This window comes from Meriones unguiculatus, chromosome 18 (assembly GCF_030254825.1).
Source record: "Meriones unguiculatus strain TT.TT164.6M chromosome 18, Bangor_MerUng_6.1, whole genome shotgun sequence".
In the NCBI taxonomy this organism is placed as follows: Eukaryota; Metazoa; Chordata; class Mammalia; order Rodentia; family Muridae; genus Meriones; species Meriones unguiculatus.
In genome coordinates, this window is record NC_083365.1 from 9,879,884 (window position 1) to 9,905,643 (window position 25,760).

Below are 25,760 nucleotides of genomic sequence, written 5' to 3' on the forward strand. Positions count from 1 at the left end.
TTGCTAGGCTCCCTTAAGTTTGTTTGTTTGTTGCCTGTTTGTTTTTGAGGCAGGATCTCACCATATAACTATTGCTGGTTTAGGACTTGCTATTTAGACCAGGCTGGCCTTGAACTGACAGAGATCTGCCTGTTTCCACTTCTTAAGTGCTGGGATTAAAGGTGTGCATCAGCATTCTCCATCAAAGTTACTCAAAATATACTTTAATTCATGCTGTAGTGCAGGCTGTCTTTGATCTTGAGCTTGCAAATTTTCTATGTTAGCCTTCTAAGCAGTTGTTATCTCAAGTGTACGCTGCCATGCTCAGCTGAAACTACTTTCTGGGAAGTGTGTGATATGTTGTGATTCTCACGCTACAAAGACAGTGTACTCACTAGCCACATTAAGCTCAGTGTAAGTCGATTGCTGTGGACTAGGAAAGGGCACATCCAGGGTTATGCAGTTAACTGTAATCTTAGGCAGAGGTCATGTGTCTGGCCCTTAATTTTCAAATCTTCATGGCAAAGTGGTTAGGATAGAATAAAAAGATATCAGCAGGATGGCCCTTATCCCAGCTGTGGATATTTGTGTTACTGGTTGTCTCATAGGGACATCTCATAGGGACATAGTGTCCCTATGAGAAATACCAGCTGAAATGACTTTTAAGATAATTAAAGAACAAAAGACAGTTAGGCTTGAGACTGTAACTTGCTAGTGTTCATCACTCTGTTATGAAGTTGTATACTCCAAACCTGTTCTAGTAACATGTAGCATCTCTGGATAAGTTGGAAGACAAAGAAGATTGACAATATTCACTCTTGTATTGCTTTAATTTTCTAGAGTTCTTATGTTTCTGTATATAGCTGGTTCATTATCATCCTTTAAATCTCAGCTCAGATATTTTTTCACTGAGGATTCTGTTCCAAAGCTTCCTTGCAACTTTAGAATTTGGAGTGGTTTTTTTTTGTCTTTTTTTTTTTTAAACAGTGTCTTATCATGTAACCCAGGTTTGCCTTGAACTTGCTCTGCAGTTCATACATACCCAGAACTCAGAATTTTTCTGCTTCAGCCTTCCAAGTGCAAAGATTACAGACCTGCACACACACACACACACACACACACACACACACACACACACACCCGCCCAGCTTTGTTAGTTTAGTGTGTGTGGTTTTCTTCCATATTTGTCCACCCACTCAGGAAAGCAAGCTCCTGGAAGATGGGCTGATTACTGCATTTCCATTGCCTACTGGGCAAGCCTGTAGGAAAGCCATGGGCAGGGTCCTTAGTTGAAAAGTTTTGTGCATTACCAGTTCTTGATACATTTTACTGTGATGCTGATGGTCCTCCTGTTTTTGTCCATACCCTTCAGTATGTTATGGAAAGCAACGATTGCGCTTAGCAGAGGAGTGTCAGTTGAGTACCGCTACTTCAGAGGCTGCTTTTTTGAACCAAAGGTATGTTTTCTTGATCTATTTTCCCATTGCTGTAGGATTTTCAAAAGTCACTAATATAAGTTTGAAAACATTAGAAATAAAATGAGTATGTTTTGGTCAAATAAGGAATAGAACTCTCAATAACAATTGAGTACACACACAGACACACACAGACACACACCAAAAAAAAAAATCAAGTAAGTACCTCTTTCACAGACTGGCATTGTCTGTAATGGGATTTTTGAAAGACAAATAGTAAGTATGTTCTGCAATGTTTTAACCAGTGTTAATCTAATGTGTACATTTTCTGTAACTTTGTATACTAGGTTCCAATCGCAAGCCTTTAAAATTTGTTTTAAATATTTATTGTATAAATACATTTAGAGAAGTATGTTAGCCAGCTTTAAGCAAGTTACTGTTTTTAAAAAATTATTTCATGGCAGTCATCTGTCTCTTAGTGGCTGCATTGTTTAACGTCTATCAAAATAAAGTAATTTTTGGAGCTTCTTATAGGTGTTGCTGATCAGGCAGGGTCTTCTCTGAAAAGCCTTGAGCATCTATTAGTTCTCAATCTGCCTGTCCACAGCTTATTATTTTAGTATTCTTTTTATTTTCAGAGAAGGAAAATGTTAACTTGTTTCCTTAGTTTGCAGACATTGATTTATTTTAGTGAAAGGATTCTCTTTCTTTGGATTTTTACCTTTGCCACACTGTGCATGTGAATAAGGGTTTAGCAAGGATATGGGAGATAAAACATGGACTAGGCCTTTGGGAAAATGTATATCTATATTTTTTGGAAAAATGTATTTTCCTTGGGAATTATAGAGTACTTTGTAACAAATGAAAAATATTAGCAACCACTGTTACCTCACTCTCTTAGCTATCATAAAAACTGACAAATCCACTCCAGCTGTCTTTTGCACCTATTACATTTTTTATTCCAAGAATATTGGGTAAATACTCAGCAATTGAACTTAAATTATATTATTATCACTGTGTTGGCTTACCTTGACAATAGTCTAACAATAAGGGCATCTGTTTATTTGGTCGAGGAGTTGTACCTCATGGTCAAGTCCTCTGGTTCAAATTGAACAATGTGTGGATAAACAAATCACACACTCAGGGCATTAGAAGCCTGAGTCCTGGTTACGGAAACTTTGTGTAATGGGAAGTTAAATGTTTTTCTGGAAAGGGGGATACGGAAAATAAAAGTCAGCGAGACCTTTTGACATAGTTCCATAAGACTGTTGTCAACACAGGTCACAGTAAGCCAACCTGTAGTATTGCTATTTCACGGAAAATGTAACCAAAAGCAGCAAATCAGTCTACTGATTCCTCTTGGAAAATTGGCAGGAAATGTGCCAGAGAGTAACAGATTTCCCTTGTAATACTTGCAAAAGTTTACAGTATATGTTGGTGAGTGTGTTTCTTTAAGTAGGTGCTTGCTCTGTATCGTGTACACATGTACCGTGTGATGCAGGGGCTGCCCTGGTAAGTATGTTTTTCATGGACTAGAGTAAATAGCTACATAAAGTCCCATGCTATGGTTACATTCTTTCCCATCGTGCCAGCTTAAAGTGACATTTCAAGAAGTTGGTGGTGGTTTTATAATGAAACATCTTTTATTATAATTATTACAAGACTTTGTCTTAACTGTGTATTGCCAAATAATAGACATATGTAAGGAATCTTGAATCATGAAAGTATACAAATGAGTGGAATCCATATCTTATGAATGTTAGGGTTGATAGGAGAGCTGACGTGGGCACTGGGAAGGAGTTTTGGGAGGTCTAGCTAGGCAGCTAAAGAACTTGAGAGCAGCTGAGCTTGTGATGGCTATTCATCCTTAGATGGATGGCAGCTTTATCCAGATGAAGGGCTTGGAATACAGGCTTCCTGAGTCCCATTCGTTACTAAACTTTATAGTAAGCAAATACAGTGTCACAATTCATGCTTTTTCCATACTTTGCTTCTCCTTGACATGTTGTTTTTTAATTTTGTAGAATTGTAAAGTCCTTTTCTCAGTTTTCCTATTTTTCTTTCATCCTTCTTAGTGTGTGTGTGTGTGTGTGTGTGTGTGTGTGTGTACATACGTGTACCTGCGTATGTGCACCAGTGAATTTAATTGGAGTTACTTATAGGAGCGTGGTTGAAAGGTCATTTACAGGAGAGTGAACAACTTGCCAATGTCTAGACCACTAAAGAAAACCTCTGTCCCTGGCAACATTGTCAATCTTGGAGCACAGGGAAGGGAGGGTATTGTGAGCTCTTTCTTCCCTTTTCCCAGTTTCTGAAAGGTATGTGTTTGTTCTTGTAGACATTGTAAAGTTGGAGTAAGAGGTTAATGGGCTACATTTTACTAACTTTACAGGTAGCAACTGTTCCCTTTAATTAAATATAGCAAACAAAGTTGATAGACATTCCTGGAATGGAAACTCAGTGTGGGTCCATACAGAGTCCATTGATTTTTACATCTTCAGTAAATAGCTTTTTTAAAAAAATTATTTATTTCATTTATGAGTATTCCTTGTGTGTCTGTATGTTTGTGTACCTTGTGTATGAGTGCCTGAAAGAGGGCCAGAAGAGGGCATCACAGTTGGGACAGGCGTTATGGGTGGCTGTGAGCCACTGTGTGGATGCTGGAAGCTGAACCCTGGTTTCTCTGTGAGAGCAACCAGAATCTGGAACTGTTGAGCACCTGTCTAGTGCCAAAACTACTTTTTTTATGAATTAAAATTTAAATTTAAGGAATGAATGTTTTTTCAGAGTGAAATGTTACCCAACTTTTGGTTATACTTTTTGAAAAGTTTCTTCCTTTTTGTGAAAACAGACCAATATTTTGTAAAAGTATCATACTTTTTATAATGCCAGCAGTCACTCATAGTTTAATTCATTAGCTCTTATTTTGACTTTCATCTCTTTATTTTTAAAAATGTTTTAACAAGTGAGTCTGGGATGAGATTTCTCTGTTTTACAATAGCCTAGGTTGTCCTTTTTTGTAGAGTGACTTCTTGATACAATAATACTCTTCTGGATGTCAAATGCTTTGGGTTAACTTGAGATCCATCTTCCTTTATTTGAATAATGTTGGAATAACCATTTCCTTATTGGACTTATTAGAAAGGTTGTTAAATAATATTGGGTTTGTTATTGTAGAGTAAAAAAATGCTGTCCTCATACATGCAGGCTTTGTAGGAAGAAAGGAATCGGGTAAAATGAAGTTTTACAGTTTGTCTGCACGCAGTGCCTTTACCTGACTCACAACTTTGCTCGCTGATGTATAAAAGCACAAGCCAAGCACATCCACATGTTGTGCTTCTGTTTCTCCTGGAGCCTGATGCAGTTGAGTGGCAGCTAGCTATGTAAGAAAGCAAACGAGGGGTTGGAGAGAGGGCTCTGTGGGTAAGGCCACTTGCTCTTCCCAAGGGCCTGAGTTTAGTTCCAGCACCCACATTGGGCGGCTCACAACAACTGTGGGCAAAACTTCAAGGGGTCTTGCGCAGGCCTCGAAAACACCCATGTGCAGACACACTTGCACATAATTAAAAATATTGGGGGAAAAAAAAGGCAGGGCTGGAGAGATGGCTCAGAGGTTAAGAACATTGATTGTTCTCCCAAAGGTCCTGAGTTCAATTCCCAGCAACCATATGGTGGCTCACAACCATCTATAGTGAGATCTGGTGCCCTCTTCTGGTGTGTATGGCAGAACACTATGAGTAATAAACCTTAAAAAAGGCAATAAGTAAACCTTTTCAGAAATTGGTGTATTTTTGTTAGTAATACATGTTTAGAGATATTTCCATAGTCTTATGATTTTATATGTTAAATTCTGAAGTAACTCTGAAGGATTTACTGTTAATATTTGTTACTTTTTCTCCAAAGATACCCTTTCACTTATTCCAAAAGCTTAAAGTTATCCTTTCTCACAATTTTAAAGAATTAATGTTTATACTTAGCATATTAGATTAGCATATTAACCTAAAGGATTATAGTTTTTTTTGAATCATTACTGAGAGTTTAATTTTCACAATATTCCAGCTCTTTTGTTGTTGTTGTTGTTGTTGTTTCTGTTTTTTATTTTTGAGACAGGGTTTCTGTGTGTAGCCTTGTCTGTAGACCAGGCTGGCCTTGAACTCACAGAGATCCACCTGCCTCTGCCTCCCTGAGTGCTGCCATCACAGGTGTGTGCCACTGTGCCCAGCTTCAGCCATTTTTTTTTTAAAGCTCATCGGTGAAATTTAAATTGAAGATTTTGTTTTCCAATGTAAAAGTTATAGTCGACAACTTAGATAATCAGTATACTGTATTACTTGAAAACTAGGGTTTTTGTTTGTTTGTTGGATTTTGAGACAGGTCTTACTTCATTGCCTTGACTGGCTTGGAACTTGCTATATTATATAGACTAGGCTGGTCCTAACTCAGAGATCTACTTGTCTCTGCCTTTTGAGTGCTGAGATTGAAGGTGTGCTGTTTTTGTTTTCATTTTTACACTCTAAAACTTTGTGTACCAGCTAACATGTATCTGTAGTGAGGATGCTTGCAGACAGAATTTTGTATTAAACTGACCCTTTGGACTGTTCCTCACTATGCAATTCTGGGTAGTTTTATTGTGTGAGTAATGGGTTTGTTGCTAAAACCATGGAAGTCAAAAGTATTAAAATTACTACTAAAATGGGTTTTCTGTGCAATACATAATTCATAAGACTATTCTTAGGTGATGGTAGACACTGTAGCCATCACTGTAGAGTTATTTTGACACTGGAACTAAACCAAGGCGAAATAAACCCTCTTTTCTCCCTCTAATTTTTTCTGTGGACTCTTTAGTTCACTTTCAGTTGCTAACTTTTGTTGAGAATAAAGTCCAAGCCATTTTTGAAAGGAAAGACAGTTTGGCTGCCAAGAGGTAGGAGAGTATGAGAGAAAGGCGGAGTGAATGAGAAAAGACCTAAGATAGCGCTTTTCTTGCAAAGAGATACTCCCGTTTTTAGTGTACACACTTAATTCTCTGAGGATTAAAATAAATAATAGATGGGAGTGTATCTGCATTTGAGCACGCACACACATACAAGCCCAATAAATGTGAAAAAAGTTTAAAAAACCATCTTTCAGCATATAGCAGATGATGCAGAATTCTGTGTGATTTGTAGTGTATTAGAAATTATAATATTCACCATGCCTTAAGATGACCAGAGTAATGACAAGGAGGTATTGAGAAAGAACATTTCATTTAGTGTCTCAGAGTTAGTGGTTTGAATATATCTCCAGTGCTGTTGTAGTTTTTAAACTGTTTATAAATCCAGTAAGATTTGTTTATGGAAGGGCCATCTGAAGGTATATAATATGCACAGAGAAGTTTATATTCTACAAGTTTAAGATTTATGCTGGTGGCATCATCCTGAAATAGTGCATTAGTGGATAATTTTTATATATGCTTTGCTTCTCTGTATTTTGTTAAAATTATCAAAGATAATTATCAAAAATAATTCTATTCTATAAGGTTGCAGATTTATTTTGCCACATTTTTAAACGTCTAAGTTTCTTTTTTTGATATTTTTTATTTTTAAATCATTTTATACATTCACTTGTAACGTCTAAGTTTCTTTAGTCTGCCTTGTGTTTGATCAGAGGGCCTTTGCTGTTCATTCTTTTTCTAAAACTGAGTGTCAGCAGCAGCACATAATTTTCTTCACTAGTAAGGAAAAATGATGATAGCATTAGGAATTGTTATACTATGATTTTTCAATTTGAAAGCATAAACTCAGATTTAATATTAATTTAGTTTTACTTTTATCACAATCATTTGTTTCTCAAACCCAGCTATGTATTCTTTTAGGATTTCCTGTGCTCTTTGCAAATATGTAATACACTTAGTATTCGTAAGTGAGATAGAGGACTTTGCTGTAACCCCTAGCTTCCTGCAGTAACCTGTGCTAAGTGATCTTACAGTCCTTGCTATTGCCATTCCTGCTCTCTCAGGCTTGTTTAAACTGTCTTCTAAATACTCAGTTTTTCTAAGAAGAGCAGGGAAAATATGTAGGAACACCCCTGTGGCACACCAAAGAAATCATAATTGGTGTTAACTTTAACTTACAATAGATTTAGTATTGGTGCAAAGTTAATTTTTCTTAAAAAAAGAAAAGCAAAACCCAAACCACAAAGTATTGTAGATAAATTTGCAGATGGGTTTAAGAGAGTTTTGTGTTCCAGTTCATCTCAGTTCTTTTTATTTATTGCTTTAAGTCATTTTTTTTTTTTTTTGTAGTATTTCATCATGTTTTGTGACCTGGGTACATGCCTAATTTGGGACATATGGTATTGAATAACTTAGCATAACTTAGCAAGATGAATTTCTTGTTTCTTGGTCTCATATTTAGTGTAAGCCTTAGGCCACAAACATCTAATGCAATCATGGGTAGAAAATAAGATATAAGAAATTATTGCAGACGTTTAACTTTTAAATTGCAGACTATCGGTGGTCCCTGTCAAGTCATAGTTCACAAGTGGGAGACTCATCTACAACCACGATCAATAACCCCTTTAGGTATGGGCATTAACTGCATCTGTTTGAGGCGTATGCATAAAGTTACTAATGTGCTGCACAGTGGCTTAGGGACGCCATGCATTTTGATTCTGAAGTTTAAAATCAATGCATTGTCAGTACTACATATTTCTCTTAACATTTCATGGATCTTTCAAAATTAAACGTTTTTATAGTCTTTATAAACTATTAGAAATGCTTGTTATTTTTATTTGGGGGGGTTAGATTATTATGAGACTTATTTCAATCTGGAGTTCTTGGAAAGGTAATAATATTCTTCCTGACTGAGGATCCATGGCTTTATTAGATTTCTGCTCAAGTTTAGAGAGCATTTTAAAAAATAGTTGATCCGAAACAGAAACTTTCATAAGTTCAGCTTTGAATGCTAATAGTTATATTTGTTTTTTAAATATTAGTAAATACTTAAGCAAATAAATTTAAATTTCTTTGTTATAGTTATATTTTTCTAATTCATTTAAATTCCCTTTTTGCTGTGCTGTTATTTATATCAGGTTTTTTATGTTTTTGTTTCTAATTCCATTTTCTATGCCCAAAATGGTGTTTCTCTTCATACAAGTGTTTTTTAGTTCACTTTTCTATGCTGAAAATAGATCTTAAAGCTCATTTTTACACACATGAACTACTCACCTGTATTTGTGAATTGAGTCAGTGTGAGAAGAACCTGTTTTAGTTCTACAGAATGTCAAAATTGAGGCTGTGGGTTTTGTAGTTTAGATGAGGAAGTAGTGGGAGTCTCTGCTTTGACCTCTTTAAAGAACACATCTTGTTTAAACAGATGTCTCATTCCCTCTTCCTTTGGATTTTCTTTTTATATGTTTTAATACATTTTTGATAGCAGCATCTTTAGAATTACAATAGTTTCATACTGAAATCGGAGCTTAATGAAAATTAAGTATTTTGAAACACAGTTTGCATTTGGATACATCTTGAAATTAAACATTTTTGTGTTGTGAGAAGTGGAATGATTTTATTTATGTTCTTTTAGAAATTTATGTTCTGCTTTGGCGAAGGCGATGTAAACTGATGTGTAGTCTGCTGTACAAGCTTTAGGAAACACCCCATTTATTTTGGCAGATGCTTCAGGCTTAAAGTAAGCTGGGAAGGACACTAAGAAGGGAACACATTTTGTGTTTTACTAGATAACAGCTTTGCAGCCCTTTTCATGAGATTGAGATACTAGCAAAGGGCTTTGTTAGCACTTCTTCTTGGTAGGTCTCCACAGCTCGGTATGTACAGGTAAGTTTATGCTGTTTATAAAGCTTTTGGCTGGCTGTAAGAGTGTTGGGGTTTGAGGAGATTCACACTTTAGCCAAGTTCTGTATGTGCACCACCTAAGAATAAGCATCTTAATTGTGCCAAGACTGTTGGTTTGAGACATGAGCAAGGAGCTCTTGTCCAGCAGCTGTCTAGGCTCAGGCATGGTGGGTGCTGAGCTTCCTCCCAGTCTCCAGGGTACCTTCCCAGGACCTTCTCTCTTTGTGAACATTCTCTCAAGTCTATAGGACCAACCCTGTTTACTAGCCTCCTGAAAGGGAATACTTTATCTAGGGCTGCAATAAACATGCTTATTCACGTTAGGCTGCTTTATGTTTTAGATATACCATTTTAAGCAGTACATAAAGTAAATTCTCAATTGTTCATTCATTCTGTACACATCATGAGTTTTAAACTAGGCTTTTTATTTTCCTTGAATTGTAGAAAGTGAAATCATTATTGACGATGGACAATTTGGATTCCACAGTAAGTGACATTCACTGAATTTTGAAATTGTTAGATACAATTAACCTGTTGCCTTAATACCTCATTGAAAATATGTAACACACTGAAACAACACAGTGCAGTGTTGAAAACAGAGAAGTATATTTTGTTAACTGATAAATAGCTTCAAACTTTTTTCCATTAAGTGTTTGGTCATTTAAAATTTTTTCATTTATATAATTATAAAGAACTGTATCTAGTAGAGGAGATAGATATGCTAATCACTCTGATTTGATTACACATGGTATATATATATATATATGTATTTAAATTAATGGTACTATACCCATAAATAGATATAAATATTGTTAAAAATTAAAATTGTATATATTAATTAGTATTAAAGTGTTAGCATACCATTTCTTTTTAAAACTTTATGTTGAAAAAAAGAATGGTTCTAGACATTTAAAGAGCTAAATGTTGCTTGTAAGCTAAATTTGTATGTTTTGTATATTTAAAAAATGTGTTTACAATAAATCTATACAGTCAGAATATTCTAGTAATTCTGTCCATTCTTCAAAAAGTAATTTATAATAAAGTTGAGAATTCCTTATCTTCAAAATATGTTTAAAATGTTAATTGTTTTTATTCCTTTTTGCTTGGGTAAGTACTTTATCCTCAGAATTCAAACTTCCTTCAGTGGTTGGATGTCTTCCAGTCAGTCAGACTACAGTGCTGCCTTGTCTCATCGTGGGTGCTGAACCTGAGGGTCAGAAGTGGGACAGGGATAGAGGTGCCTTTGGTCTGACTCCGAACCAGAGGTGCATTGAACACGCCTCTGTGTTCAATGCATATAGTAAAATCCTCACCAAAAGCATTCTTGCCAGGAAAAGTGAACACAGAGGCAGTGTATATGCTATGGCAGTATTTGAAAAGGAATAGAACCTTTTTAATTATTTCATTAGGAAATATGTATTATTATATTATAAAATAATATAGCCAAAAATGCTTGAATAGCTTTAATGCTTATTTTGTAAAGTCTTGTCATTATTTACAAAAGATAATGTTCATACTATTATTTTTTTAGAACTTTATAGAGAATGGTTTTGGGGTTTTTTGTTTTTGTTTTTTTTTTCTTTTAAGATTTTAGTTTTTGAGACAGAGTTTCATTATGTAGCCTTGGGAGGCCTAGAACTCAGAACTCTGCCTGCCTGCACATCACCACTCCCACTTAAGATTATTTTCTTTTTAATTGTATGTGTATGTCTTTGCACCTGGGTCCAGGTGTTCACAGAGTCCAGGAGAGGGTGAGGGTGGCTTGTTGCCCTCAAGTTGGAGTTATAGGTGTTCTAACCTACCCGTTCTTGGTGCTGGGATTTGACCTAGCTGTTCTGTGAGAGCAGACATGCCCTTTCCAGCCCCCACGTGTGTGACATAGTATGTTAGGTGATTACTTTAGGGTTAGCTTTGTAACATTTCTGTCTTTGTCTCTATCTTTCCAATGTCTTTTAAATTAATTACATGTCTTTTAAATGTAGTTTTCAGGGTGAAAAAGTATTTTTTTGACTTTACTCATTTTTAAATAATATTTGAAATTTGATGATTTTAAGACAAGTTATACTTAAAGAGAAGCCTTTTAAGTTTTTTTAAAGCTCTATTGCTGTAAAAGCTTAGGTTAAAAACAGCACCACTGGTACTTGTAAGTTTTGTTGCCTTTGTTAGTAGGTAACGTTGTGGCGGCACATACTATTGTGAGGCTCAGCTGACTCGATTCTTCCATTTCTCAGATCTTCAATACTGGTCCACACTTAGTTTTAGCTGGATATCGTATATGAAGTTTTGCAAATTTGGTTTTTTGTTTGTTTTTAGACCAGGTTGGCCTCAAACTCACAGATAACTTTGTCTTTGCCTTCTGAGTGCTGTAATTAAAAGTATGTGCCCACCAGCCATCTTTTTTTTTTTTTTTATGTATACACCAGATCTCATTATGTACCAGAACTCATCATAGATGGCCTGAGCCACCATGTGGTTGCTGGGAATTGAACTCAGGACCTTCAGAAGAGCAGTCGATGCTCTTAACCTCTGAGCCATCTCACCAGCCCCCCGGCCATCTTTTCTTTAATGTATTATTATTTGATGTGCATTGATTGTTTTTGCTTGCATGTATGTCTGTGTGAGGGTGTTAAAGCCTCTGGAACTAGAGTTACAAAATCATAAGCTGCCATGTGGAGCTGGGAATTGAACCCAAGTCCTCTGGAAGAGCAGCCGGTGCTCTTAATCACTGAGCTCTCTCTCCAGCTCCAGTGGAAATTTTTATAGACTTTCTTAATTTACTTGAGTTACTAAGCGTCTGATTATTAGTAGTCATTTAGTTTTGTTTCTCTAACTTCAAATGAAAGTTCTTTTTCAGTGAAACATTTAAGATTACCTTTAATTTTAGTAATGCATCAATTACATTTAATGTTGGAAAAGGATTAGTATTATATAATGTCATTACTGAAATATGATTGTGAACTAGAGTTGTTAATATGTATTGGGCTTAACCAGACTGCTTAAAAATGTGTAATTATTTATCCTGCCTATTTATCTCACCAGATGGTGTTGAAACACTGGATTCTGGATGGCTCACATGTCAGACTGAAATAAGATTACGTCTGCATTTTTCTGAGAAACCTCCTGTCTCAATTACCAAGAAAAAGTTTAAAAAATCTAGATTTAGGTATGACTATGTGATTTATTACTTAGGCCATTTAGTTTTGCTGTTACTGTAGATTCCTGGCCTATGTGGTTTTAATCTTCAAAATTATGGGATCTAAGATAATTGTTGTTAATTTATTAAATATTTATTGTTGATTTATCTTTTAGTTGAACAGTGGTTATTCCTAAACCAGCTGTATACCCAAATCACTACACAGAGACTAGAATTTATTTAATTAACCTAGAGCACAATGCTGGGCAATGATTATTCCATCCTAAACCTCCAAGCCCACATAGCTTCCTCCCATTCTGATTTCCCACATTATACTTCCCTTTTAGTCATTATCTTAGGTCCGGTTCATCCCTCCTGGTTTTTCCAGGTCCTCTCCTCTCCCATCTCTCTCCCCCACTCCTCCCACTCACTTGTTTCTCCTTCCCTCTGGACCAGGATGTCCCACCCTATTCTCTCCATTACTCGGCATTGGCTGGTTGATATTATTGACAATACAGAGAACAAATGGAGGCATGTTTATACAAACTTGACAGGTGATGGTTAGAATAAGCATCACAATGCAATGTCTGGATTGAACCAGATAGTGGAGGAGAGAAATCAGCATGTGAATGAACAAGGGTAAATTGTCCATTATATGTTCACAAATGTTCCTTAAATGTTCACAAGAACATTATACCAACAGATAATGAACTGTTTTTTTCCCTCAAATTGCTGCTACACATATTTATTAGTCTTTACCTCTAAATCCGAAATCAGAAAAATTCATTTTTGTAAAAACATGGTTTCTAGGTTTGTATATTTTTATAGTTTCACTTAAACTTTCATACTATAGGGATTACTTTAAAATTGATAAAATAAAAGTGATTTTGTGGTGAGCGAGGAAAATGGCATAAAGAGACAATGATTGGCCTTAAAGTTTTTGACAATGAAAAGTAAGAGTTGCCCTGTCAACCCCAGAGTCGGCTGCTTTCCTTCCTTTTGTACCTTTCTTCCTCCTCTCACTGTTTTAGGGATAGATGAAAAGGCTTTGAAACAATAATAGGTAAATTAGTTTTTCTGTAAGACCATTGAACATAAATCTGAGTAAGCGCCTTTCCTCAACAGGTAGCTTGCCTTGACTCTTGACATCAATAATGGGATTTTGGGATCAAGAATTCCAAGTTTTGAATTGTAATAGCAAACTTCTGGTACAGTGTCAAGGCTGAGAAGAAAAGTCCGATTTTAATAGAGACCTTGCTATTATCTTTTAAATATAATTTATAATAGAAGGGTGTGGTGGCGCATACCTACAGTTCTAGCACTCTGAGAGACAAAGGCAGAGATGGATCTTTGTGAGTTGGAGGCCATACAAATATATGCATGGAGATAATATCCATGCATAAAGACTCAAGTCCTAGCTCGTGCCTATAATCCTAGCACTAGGGAGGCTGAGACAGCAGGATTACTGTAAGTTTGAGGTCAACCTGGGCTAGTACCTGGCCACGTAAGGTACATAATATGAGACCCTATTTCAAAACAAATGAGCGAAACTAAAAATGAAAAAGAAAATGCTTATACAAATAACAAAATGATTTTTTTCTGTAATAATTTTCTTTAGCAGATACTTTTTAAAGGTACACTGTGGTAGAGAGGAAGTGGCAAGTGTTCAGTTTAAAACATCTATTTCTAATGTACGTTTAAAAATGCACTGATAGACTTAGGCTTAGTGTGTGCTGTGAGATCAATTTATCTGTCAGATCACCTGTCTAAAATGAGACCTTCTAAAAGAGGTCTTGTTATTGAAGCTAAGTAATTGAGAGCTAGCTATCATTGATGGTATAGTAAATAAATTTACAGTATGGATAGCCTTTGCTTTTTATCTGAGAACATTTTAAATTTGTATGTACATTCTGTGAGTTCTTTTTACTGGGTTTCATTATTTCCTCTTGTCAATACAGGGTAAAGCTTACAATAGAGGGTCTGGAGGAAGATGATGATGATAAGGTATCTCCCAGTGTTCTTCACAAAATGACCAACAGCCTGGAGATATCCTTAATAAGTGACAATGAGTTCAAGTGCAGGCACTCACAGCCAGATTGTGGGTACGGCATACAGCCTGATCGCTGGACAGAGTATAGCATACAGACAATGGAACCAGACAACCTGGAACTAATCTTTGACTTTTTTGAGGTGAGTAGTTATTACATTGAGGGATGTACTTATTTTTGTATATGGTTAGATTTTGCACCTTAGAAAAATTTGGAGGAACAGAATAAGACTGTGTCAGTAGAATTATATTTTAAATCAGGATAAGATGTCTGTGCTGGGGCTGGAGAGATGGCTCAGAGGTTCAGAGCACTGCTTTCATCTTCCATAGATGCTGAGTTCAATTCCCAGCAACCACATGGTGGCTCACAACCATCTATAATGAGATCTGGTGCCCTCTTCTGGCTTTCAGGTGTACATGCAGGCAAAACATTGTTTATATAATAAAATAAATTGAGTAGAAAGGGCTATGTCGTTGTGTCCCCCATTGATGGATGGCCAAACTGAATCTCTTACATGGTGGAAATCTGTTTTCTCTTAATGAAGACTTGTAGACCATCCCATGTTGGCCTCGGACTCAGTATGTAGTCAAGAATTAGTTTAATTATGGGCATGGACCTCTGCCCAGTTTCTGTGGTGCTGCAAATGGGACCAGGGCTGCATTCGTGCTTTAGCTAATCTATATCCTTAGCTTCAAGTGTATCTTTTATTATGCCAATTCACTGTGATGGTAGTAAAACTTGTGACAAGTTTTACTGTGTTGTATGTGTGTGTATTGGTGAGATATGTAAGCCACATGCTCAGGTGGAAGTCACATCCACCTTGAGATTTGGTTCCTTCTGTGTGTAAGTCTGGGGTTTAACCTAGGTTTCCAGATGTGCTGGTTGGCTGGCCTTTTATTTGTTTAGTTGTTTCTTTGTTTTTTGTCAGCTTGACACAAACCTAGACATATCCAGGAATAGAAGTAGTCTGTAGGCATGTCTTTATGTCTTTTATTTCTTTCTTCTTGACAGTGCTTCTCACTTTGTAGGCCAGGCTGCCTCAAAATCACAGAGATCTACCTATCTCTTCTTCCCTGAGTGTTGGAATTATGGGCATATGCCACTGCCTGGGTATTTTTTTGATCAGTGATAGACGTGGAAAGCCCAGTTCGTTGTGCCACTGCTGGCAGGTTGTCTTGGATAGTATGAGAAAGCTATGAGGAGCGAGCTTACATGTGGCCTCTTCTTCCATGTCCTAGCCTTGGTTCCTGTCCTCACTTCCCTAGATGATGAACTACAAGCTGTAAGATGAAATAAACCCTTTCCATCCTCAAGTTGCTTTACTTTAGTAACTTGAGTATCATGATGTATCATCGAAACTAAGACAATGCTTGCATAGCAGGCCTTTTACCTGCTAAGATGTCTTGTTTCTAAAATGTTAGAAAACTTAATGTCAAGTTTTGAAGACTGCTGCGAATGTCCCAAGCCAAGGACACTTACATTAGAGATTGTTAGCTCATTTGCTTCCTATAAGTAATACTTGGTCCCTTCCCTAATGTTTTTATACACTGTGCCTGGCATGTAGATGATATGTACTGCTTCCTTATCAAGTTCCTTTGCCGCTTCTGCTGATTTCTGTTTGTTTTTTGTTTTGTTTTTTGTTGTTGTTGTTGTTGTTTTTCTTTTGAGGGAAGAGAACATGCCTTCACTGTGGTAGTACCTTCCCACATTTTCCTGATAGCAGAAGAATTCAAGGCAGACTTAAACCTTAACGAGTTGAGGAAAACTCGTTACATATAATTAAATGTATTGTAATTTTTAAATTACTCAATTTGATCATATTTTTACATAGTTTTGCGAGGGGCTTTTTGACTGCCTCTTATACATAAGATGTGATGTAATTACTCTGTGATCATGTTTTTTAAAATTAACGATCAAACTGTAAGTTGATGGGAAGTTCTAAAAATATAGTATAAAGTTTTGGTTGGTTAATTTTTAGTACTTCCGTGCCTACCTGAAAATCTCACTAAAAATGTCCTCCCCTCTTTGGCCTTCCAAGTGCTGATTATAGATAGGTGGCACCATGCTTGACTGTGTCATGTGTGCATTTGTCTTTGAGATGGGACTGCATGTAGCGTAGAGTAGCTCTGAACTGCTGTGTAGCTGAATGTGACCTTGAACCGATCCCAATCCTCCTGCTTCCACTTCCCATGTGGACGGTAGACCTATACCACCATGTTTGTCCAGGGTTGGGGCTCAAACCCAGGGCTTCATTAATGCTTAGGCAGGTATCCTACCAACTGAGCATCCAGTCCTAGATTTCCTTCTCATTAGTTGTTTGCCGTAGGCTCCGAAGTTCATTTTAAAGTTTTGTTTTGTTGTTTATTTTATTTTTTTATATTTTTTAATATTAGTTACAGTTTATTAACTTTGTATCCCAGCTGCATCCCATTCCCTCATCTCCTCCCTACCCCTTCCCAAGTCCACTAATAGGGGAGGACCTCCTCCCCTTTTATCTGATCCTGGTTTATCAGTTAAATTCAGGACTGGCTGCAAAGTCCTCTGTGGCCCAGTAGGGCTGCTCCTGCCTGGGGGATAGGGGGAGGTCAGAGAGCCCACCATTGAGTTCATGTCAAAATTACTCCACAGAGGGCCTCTGAAAGACCCTACCTAGCAGTGTATCAAAGCAGATATTGAGACTCATAACCAACCCTTGGGCAGAGTGCTGGGAATCATAAGAAAGAAGGAGTTAGTATGACCTGGAGAGGACAGGAGCTCTACAAGGACCAAATACATCTGGGCACAGGGGTCTTTTATGAGACTGTTTCTCCAACCATACATGGATATAACCTAGAACCCCTGCTCAGATGTAGCCCATGGTAGCTCATTTTAAAGTTTTTTTTGGTGGCTGAAAATTAACAAAATGAACTTCAGAGCAGCCCAGAAAGATGGCTCGGTGGTTAAGAGCCCTTCTGTTTTTGTGGATATCCTGAGCTCAGTTGCTCATCCCTACGTGGGGCAGCTCATTACCTCCTGTAATTCCAGCTCTAGGGGACCTGACCTCCCCTTCTGGCCTCCACAGACACTGGTACACACATGCATATACCCCTGCACGCACGCGTGCGCGCGCACACACACACACACACACACACACACACTTACGAAATATACCTATTTTTTTAAAGTCCATTGATTGCAGTGAGATGCATAGCTCAGAGGGTAAGGGTGCTTGCTGCTAAGCCTGATACTCCCCGGTGCTAATGTGATAGGAGAGACCCAACTTTGGTAAGCTGTCCTTTGGCATTTGCATGCCACCACTCCCCACACACACACACACATAAAAGTTTTAAAAATATAAATAAAAATTCATGATATTCTGAATCTCACTTTTTAGGAAGATCTCAGTGAGCATGTAGTTCAGGGTGATACTCTTCCTGGACATGTGGGTACAGCATGCCTCCTGTCATCTACCATCGCTGAGAGCGAAAGGAGCGCTGGAGTCCTTACTCTTCCCATCATGAGCAGAAATTCCAGAAAAACTATAGGCAAAGTCAGAGGTAAGTTGGGGAGAACGTACGTAGGCCCTTACAACTAAGCTGAGTTTGGGTTTGAATTTTTATTAGTTTAAATTGGGTATTTTTGAATGACAGTCAGACAATTTACTTCTATCATTAATAGTACAATAACACTTCAAGGAACATATTTACTGAATTTTCTGGGCTTACTCTAAATCTTACCTTAATTTTTTGTTTGTTTGATTTTTGATAGAGATTATAAAACTGGTTAAGTGCAAATCAGATGCCTTTGATCCTATAGTTTTTTTTTTAATGTCCCTCCCCCCTTTTTCCTATGGAAGTTGATTTTATCGTCATCAAGCCATTACCAGGATACAGTTGTTCTATGAAGTCTTCATTTTCCAAGTATTGGAAGCCAAGAATACCAGTGGATGTTGGACATCGTGGCGCAGGGAACTCAACAACAACTGCCCGGTAAGTTGCATATTTGGAAGGATTACCATTCAGTAGCCTAGGCTTGGTAAAGTTAATGGGATTTTATTTACCTGTTCAATGTAAGTGGTGATAAGGGAAAGCGATTACTATTTCTTGTTTTGTTTGTTTTGTTTTTCAGGACAGGGTTTTTCTCAGTAACAGAAATCTGGCTGTAGACCAGGCTGGCCTCAGACTTAAAGAGATCCACCTGCCTTTGTCTCTGCCTCTGCCTCTTGAGTGCTGGAATTAAAGGCATGTTCTGCCATGCCTGGCCTGGATTACTATGTCAATAGAAACCAAGTGCCTCCTGAGATAATGTTCAACCTTTCTTAAATGGTGGCTACATAATGAAAAAAAACATTAAAAATTGAAAACTGGGAGGGAAATTTTGATGCAGAAAGCTTTTGGGCTTCTTTGTTATCACTCTTTTGATTGTTGTACTTGTAAGCTGTTCTCTCTGGGTCTCAATTTCCTCACCTATGAAAGGGTTTGGTCAAGATTATCTGTAGTGATTCTTTTCTACTTAGCCATGGTTCTGAGGAAGTGTAAGTCCAAGGAATATAGTTCAGCCTAGACTTCATCAGATACAAATACCACTTGTGTAAATTTGTCAGTGTTGTATTTCACTGCCAGAGGCTTTCTATTACTAAGTTTAATCATACCTTTAAAAAAAATAGTTTATTTGTGTTCATCTGTGTGCAGTGCTCATGGAACATGGGGTGATAGGTCACCTAGAGCAGCAGTTACATGTTGCTGTGAACCGACTAGGAGCAAACTCAGGTCCTCTAGAGTAGCAGCAAGTGCTTTAAGCACTGAACCATGTGATAAGAGTGATTCTTTCTGATGTTATGCTTGCTTTTAATCTCAGCACTTGGGAGGGAGAAGCATGAGGATTTCTGTGAGTTCAAGGCAGCCTGGTTTACAGTTCAGAGCAGCCAGGGCTACACACAGAGAAACCTTGTTTTGAAAAAAAAAAACAGAGAGAGATTGTTTGATTGATTGATTGATTCTGAGGATGCTTTGGAACTTGTGGTTATCTATCATTATGATCTCTTAGGTTTCCAAACCAAATCATCTTACATTTAAGAAGCATGTTTAGGTTCCATGTTAATAACTTCTTTCCTTATCCTTTCTTGTGTGTGCGATGATTGCCCATGTGCTGCTGCACAGGTTATGGGGCTATGCAGTAGGATAAGGCGGCTCACTCACTGAATGTGGACATAGTCTGGCAGTCAACAAGCTGGAGCAGTCCTCTACCTGCCTACCACCGTATCAGAGATTTAGGCATGTACAGACAGGCTTTTTTCACATGGGTGTTAACATGGCTGCTGCAATCTGACTCAAGTCCTTATGCTTGAGCAACAAGCACTATCTTTCCCTTTAGTACCTTTCCTTCTTTTTTCTTAATGACATCTACCCTGTTGGTGTCATTTTCTTTTCCTTTTGTTTTGCCAGTATGAAGTCATTTGGGGGCTTTATTACAAGTAAGTTTCTTCTCTCAGTTTCTTCGTGCCCTTGAAAAGGATTATTTTCCTTAATTAGGCACCTTACTTGTTTCCAAGAAAAAAATCCAAGTGCAGGAGAACTGTGTTGTGATGTGAAATACATCTACCATTGTAAATAATAGAGCTTGTGTTCATGAATTAAGGGCACGTAGCAGCCAGTTGTGTTCACAATCATGTTGTGAGGCTAGCAGAATTAGCCTCAGCATAGAAGGTAAGTCTTGTTTTTTACTGTTGAAGATGGGATATAATTGGCTTACCACAATGTTTCTTCCTGTTTTTTTTTTTTTGTTTTTTTTTTTTTTGGCCTTGATGACCATTTCTTCTCTTTCATTTTCAGGCTGGCTAAAGTACAGGAAAATACTATTGCCTCTTTAAGAAGTGCTGCCAGTCATGTAAGTGCTATTTCTTTAAACAGCTTTGGATTGTTGAGATAGAGACAGGGAGCTCTTCCAGTTTGTACTAACAGAAAAAGAAAATTACTCCTTGTTCTGAAAATGTTGTAAGTGATGACAAAATAACTTTTGGTGTTTGTGTTAAATAACAGAATAATGACCAGCCTTTAAAAATAGTTTATGTGAATGAGTGTTTTGCTTGCATGTGTGTAAGTGCGCTGCTTCTGTCTGGTTTCCTTGGAGGCCAGAAGGTGTGAGATCCCCTACGGCTTTACTTACAGAGGTTTGAGAGCCGTCATGTGGGTGCTGGGAACTGAACTCAGGTCTTCTGAAAGAGCAGCAAGTGAGTAAGAGCTTTAAACCATTTTCTCAAACCCCTACACACAAAAACACATTCACACACACTCACACACTTTTTTATTTTTCTTTTTTTAGATAGGGTCTTGTCTAAAAGAAAAAGTAGGTGACCTAAAACTCTGAATTTAGCCCAGCCAGGCAGGCCTTCAACCTTGGTGGTTCCCTGCTTCTGTTTCCCAAGTGCAATGATTGCAAGTATGAGCCACCACTCCTCCTTTGCAATAAAACATTTCTGATGATTGGTTTTACTTTAGAAACAATGCTAATAGAAGGTAGTGATTTTATGTAGCACTTCAGTGCATTTTACTATTTTGGGGGGGTCAGTGCTGGCGTTTGTCTCTGTGTCACAGTACACATGTGGAGGTCAGAGGACAAATTGGGAATTGACACCTTCCTCCCACCTATTGCGTCCTGGTGATTGAACTCGGGTCTTGGTGCCAAGTGTCCCTACTCACTGAACTACCATCTGGCTGCCTCTCTGACACTTGAAAAAAAAAAAGTACCAATACATATGTGGAAATACCATATTGAAATCCATTATTTTGTACTCTAAAAGAAAATAAAGGTAAACCTGATTATTTAAAAAAAAAAATTTTTTTTTTGAATCATAAAGTATTTAAAATTTATTTTACTTACTGCACCTGACCAGAGAGACTTAGGCTCTAGATTTAACCTAGTGTGGGGGAAGAAGAGGCGTCTTTCTTACTTAAAATAATTTATTTAATTTTGTTTTATATGCATTAGTGTGAGGGTATCAGATCCCTTGGAATTGGAGTTACAGACAGTTGTTAGCTGCCATGTGGGTGCTAGGAATTGAACACGGTCCTTTGGAAAAACAGACTGTACTACTGAGCCATCTCTCCAGCCCCCATGAAATGACATCTTATTCTTTATCTTTCCATTGTTTTTCACAGTGGCTTTCAGTTTCCAAAACAATTTAAACTGGGAATAGTGGCATGTATCTTTAATCTCAGCACTTGGGAGGCAGAAGTAGGAGGATCCTTTGAGTTGGAGAGTTCCAGGACAGCCAGAGCTAAATAAAAACACATTGTCAAAAAAAAAAAAAAAAAGGCCAGCAAGCCACTGGGCCCAACTTAGAAGTGTAGTCCACTGTATAGCTCATATGTTAATCTCTCTGAAGTCAGAATGCTTGAGTCAGGTTTAATCGGCAGCAAGTTTTCTCTTTTTCCTAGTATTATATAATTTTATAGTTCATGGCACTTTAAATTGGTTATAGTAGTTATTTTAGTATTTCAAAGTATTTGGAGAGCTGGGTATGGCAGCACCTTTAATCCCAGCACTTGGGAATCAGAAGCAGGTGGATTTCTGTGAGTTCATGTCTAGACAGAGCTGCACAGTGAGCTCCTGCCTCAAAAAATTAGCATATAATTTTGCCTTTTAGTTGAAAGGATGTACTGATGATCCAGGAGTATACTGGACCATAGTTCATAGTTTTAGTTCATTGTTTTTAAGCAAGCGGCATTTACCTTTTGACGTAGTTTTGTAAAAACTCTTTTACTTACATTTCTTTTATTTATTTTCTCTCTACTCCACCCTAATCCCTTCCAACACCCCAACATGAGGTAGGAGAGAGAAAGGGTTAGTGGGAGAGGGGGCGCAGTTCTTTCTTAGCTCCTTCCTGATGATCAGGGCCGTTGGGTTCCTTAGAGCCAGTCCAGACCAGACCTCGTTTCAGGAAATCTCTAACTTCTTGTCTAGCAACAGCAAGTAGGAGCAGAAAGGGGAAAGCAGGAGCAGCCTTGTTTTTTCTCTGAGCACCACACTCTGGCATTCATTCTCTCTCCAGAGTCCTCAGATTTAAACTATCTGCAGATGGCAAAGAGCTTGCGTGAGGCAAATAGTCTGCTGCTGTGGACCATCTGAATCAGTCCCACATCCCACACCTGGACCAAAACAAAAACATGTTTATATTCACAACATTTACCTCTTTGTAAAATTTTCTTTCAAATAGATGATTATATGAAATAAAACATTTTAACTAGAAAGATGTGACTTCAAGTATTTAATAGGTGAAACTGAGGAAATGGTGTAGTTTGTTCTCTTGTAGAAACATTGTGGTATTTTCTAAAAACCAGCTATGTTTCCTGCTTTGGAAATCAACAGGAAGGGAGTTGGAGAGATGATTTCATAGCACTGGCTGCTCTTCCAGAGGTCTTGGATTCAATTCCATGCGCCTACATGGCGGCTCACAACTCTTAACTCAAGTTCTGAGATATGCAGTGCCCTCTTCTAGCTCTGAGACCAGGCATGCAAATAGAACACAGACGTACATGCAGGAAGAGCACCCATACATAGTGTTTACATAGGCAGCAGCACGGTGGTTGTCATAGTCCGCTCCTTTCCTCCATCCATGTTCACAAGTTGGATCCTCAATGCCTATGAGCCACTGCAGAGCTGGAGATGGGACTGTCCACTGTGTATGGCTCCTCTGTGGTTACACAAGATTCCAATAATCCAGGGACTTTGTTTCCTTTGAGCCTAATTGGCTTTTTTCAGTAAATACACACATTTGTGTACCGATTTATGTTCTGGGTCTTTACCTGGGCAAATTTATAAGACATGGGTGACTTTTAAAATTAATGTTCATTTTTTTTCTTCTTTCTCTCTCTCTTTTTTTTTTTTTTTGAAACACAATTCCCCGGCTGGCCTGTTAACCTCACTGTGTAGACCAAGCTATCCTCAAACCAACAGATATCTTCCTACTTCTGCCTCCTGAATGCTGGGGTTAAGGGTGTCTTCCACCATGCCTAGCTAAATTTTTTTTAGTTAAAATCCTTGTCCTCCTTTTCATCTACTTAGGCCTCTGTCTACATTACATGTACATCATTCTTGTCACCTGATTAAATTTTCTCTGAGTGATGGACAACAGTTCTAGCTTCCTTTTTAATCCAATTGTGACCTTTTCTTTTCTAAAAGAATTTTAATTTTATACCACTCCTAGGCATATACTCAAAATATGCTCAAGTACACAACAAGGACATTTGTTCAACCATGTTCTTAGCATCTTTATTCATAATAGCCAGAACCTGGAAACAACCCAGATGTCCCTCAACGGAGGAATGGGTACAGAAATTGTGGTATATTTACACAATGGAATACTACTCGGCAATTAAAAACAAGGAAATCATGAAATTTGCAGGTAAATGAGTGGGATCTAGAAAGATCATCCTGAGTGAGGTATTCCAGAAGCAGAAAGACACACACAGAATATACTCATACGTGGATACTAGACATATAATATAGGATAAACCTACAAAAATCTGTACACCTAAAGAAACCAAAGCAAGGAGGACCCAGGGTAAGATGATCAATCCTCACTTGGAAAGAAAAACAGGATGGACATTGGAAGAAGGAGGAAACAGGAAACAGGACAGGAGCCTGCCAAGGTGGTCCTCTGAAAGACTCTACCCAGTGTAACAAAGCAGATGTTGAGACTCACAACCAAACTTTGGGCAGAGTGCAGGGAATCTTATGAAAGAAGCAGGAGATAGTAAGACCTGGAGAGGACAGGAGCTTCACAATGAGAGCAACAGAACCAAAAAATCTGGACACAGAGATCTTTTCTGAGACTGATACTGCAACCAAGGACCATGCATGGAAGTAACCTAGAACCCCTGCATAGATGTAGCCCATGGCTGCTAAGTGTCCAAGTGGATACCCTAGTAAGGGGATCAGGGACTGTCTCTGACATGAACTCAGTGGCTGGCTCTTTGATCACCTCCCCTTGAAGGGGGAGCAGCCTTACCAGGCCACAGAGGAAGACAGTGCAGCCAGTCCTGATGAGACCTGATAGGTTAGGGTCAGAGGGAAGGGGAGGAAGACCTCCCCTATCAGTGGACTAGGGGAGGGGTGTAGGAGAAGAGGGAGGGGGCTACAGCTGGGATACAAAGTGAATAGACTGTAATTAATATAAAAAATAAACTTGGGGGGAAAAAGGATTTTAATTTGTATGTATGTGTGTGAGCCAGAGAGAGAGAGAGAGAATGTGTGTGTGTGTGTGTGTGTTTATGTGCGTATATGCATGCACTATATGTATGTGTGTGTGTGTGTGTGTGTTTATGTGCGTATATGCATGCACTATATGTATGCCTATGCCCATAGAGGCCAGAAAAGAACATGAGATCACTTGGGACTGTTGTTATAGGTAGTTCTAAGTGACCTGATATTTGAGTTAGGAATTAACCTGGATCCTCTACAAGAGCAGCAAGTGCTCTTAACTGCAGAGCCACTTCTCCAGCAAATGTCTTTTTGTGCTAATTTTTTAAGAGAAGCTTTTGAACTGTATTGATCAGGTGAGCCCAGGGTCACAGTGCAATGGCTCTACAGTGTACTCTTTCATTCCCTTCTTCCCGAGGTTCAGCTGTTCAGCTAGAGTCCTGTGTTCCTGCTCAGTTCTGTTTCTGTTCAGGGCAGCGGCCCAGGCAGTACTTAAAGGCTGTCTCACTATTGCTGAGTTTCTGTGGGTATTTGTAAATGGATTAGGACACCCCAACACACATTTTTTTTGGGGGGGGGGCAGGAAAATGTTGTACTTTTGCAAAAGAGAAAACTGTAGGGGACTAACAATTCTGAAGAAGTTTGAAGTGAGATATTCATAGACATCTTATTGTACAAAATTGTAATGGTTTTCTGTACAAAATGTTAATTTTACCTTTAAAGAAAGCTGCTCTGTGGTAAGAAGTGTGTTATCTACTTGTTTGAAACACTTGCTTCCTTTTGTCCTGTCAGGGTGCAGCATTTGTAGAATTTGATGTCCACCTTTCAAAGGATTTTGTGCCTGTGGTATATCATGATCTCACATGCTGTTTGACTATGAAAAAGGTATGTTGAAATTCCTGTATTTTATGGTTCATGACATAAAATGTTTAAAAAGAAAGTTTGTTACATTTATTTTAGTTATTTGTTAGAGTTGGTAACTTCATTTTCTTAGTGAATTCCTTAAGCCTTTATAGTATGAAGAGATAGGTGTGATAGGAATAATGACTCAGACAACAGTGTTGCTCAGCTTGCCTTTTGATGTTACTGATGAAGGGACATACCAAGTATTTTCTGCATTAGTCTCCCCTGTACAGTCTTAAGGCAGAAGTTTTTTGTTGTTGTTTTCCATG

The 25,760-nt window shown here is 38.0% G+C and overlaps 1 protein-coding gene across 5 annotated transcripts in view; it reads left to right on the forward strand.

Annotated features, from left to right (window-relative positions):
• The window catches only part of Gpcpd1 (glycerophosphocholine phosphodiesterase 1), a 52,527-nt gene that overhangs the window by 9,657 nt on the left and 17,110 nt on the right, over positions 1 to 25,760 (forward strand). For 4 of the 5 annotated variants that reach the window (XM_060371503.1, XM_060371502.1, XM_021651169.2 and 1 more), the window contains exons 4-12: positions 1,352 to 1,436; positions 7,881 to 7,956; positions 9,673 to 9,714; positions 12,268 to 12,391; positions 14,320 to 14,551; positions 17,783 to 17,945; positions 18,245 to 18,377; positions 20,220 to 20,274; positions 25,381 to 25,473. In XM_060371503.1, the coding sequence (XP_060227486.1) occupies positions 1,352 to 1,436; positions 7,881 to 7,956; positions 9,673 to 9,714; positions 12,268 to 12,391; positions 14,320 to 14,551; positions 17,783 to 17,945; positions 18,245 to 18,377; positions 20,220 to 20,274; positions 25,381 to 25,473 (1,003 nt within the window). Of the gene's footprint in view, positions 1 to 1,351; positions 1,437 to 7,880; positions 7,957 to 9,672; positions 9,715 to 12,267; positions 12,392 to 14,319; positions 14,552 to 17,782; positions 17,946 to 18,244; positions 18,378 to 20,219; positions 20,275 to 25,380; positions 25,474 to 25,760 lie in introns of those variants that run through there. The other variant, XM_060371505.1, reaches the window with a different exon arrangement.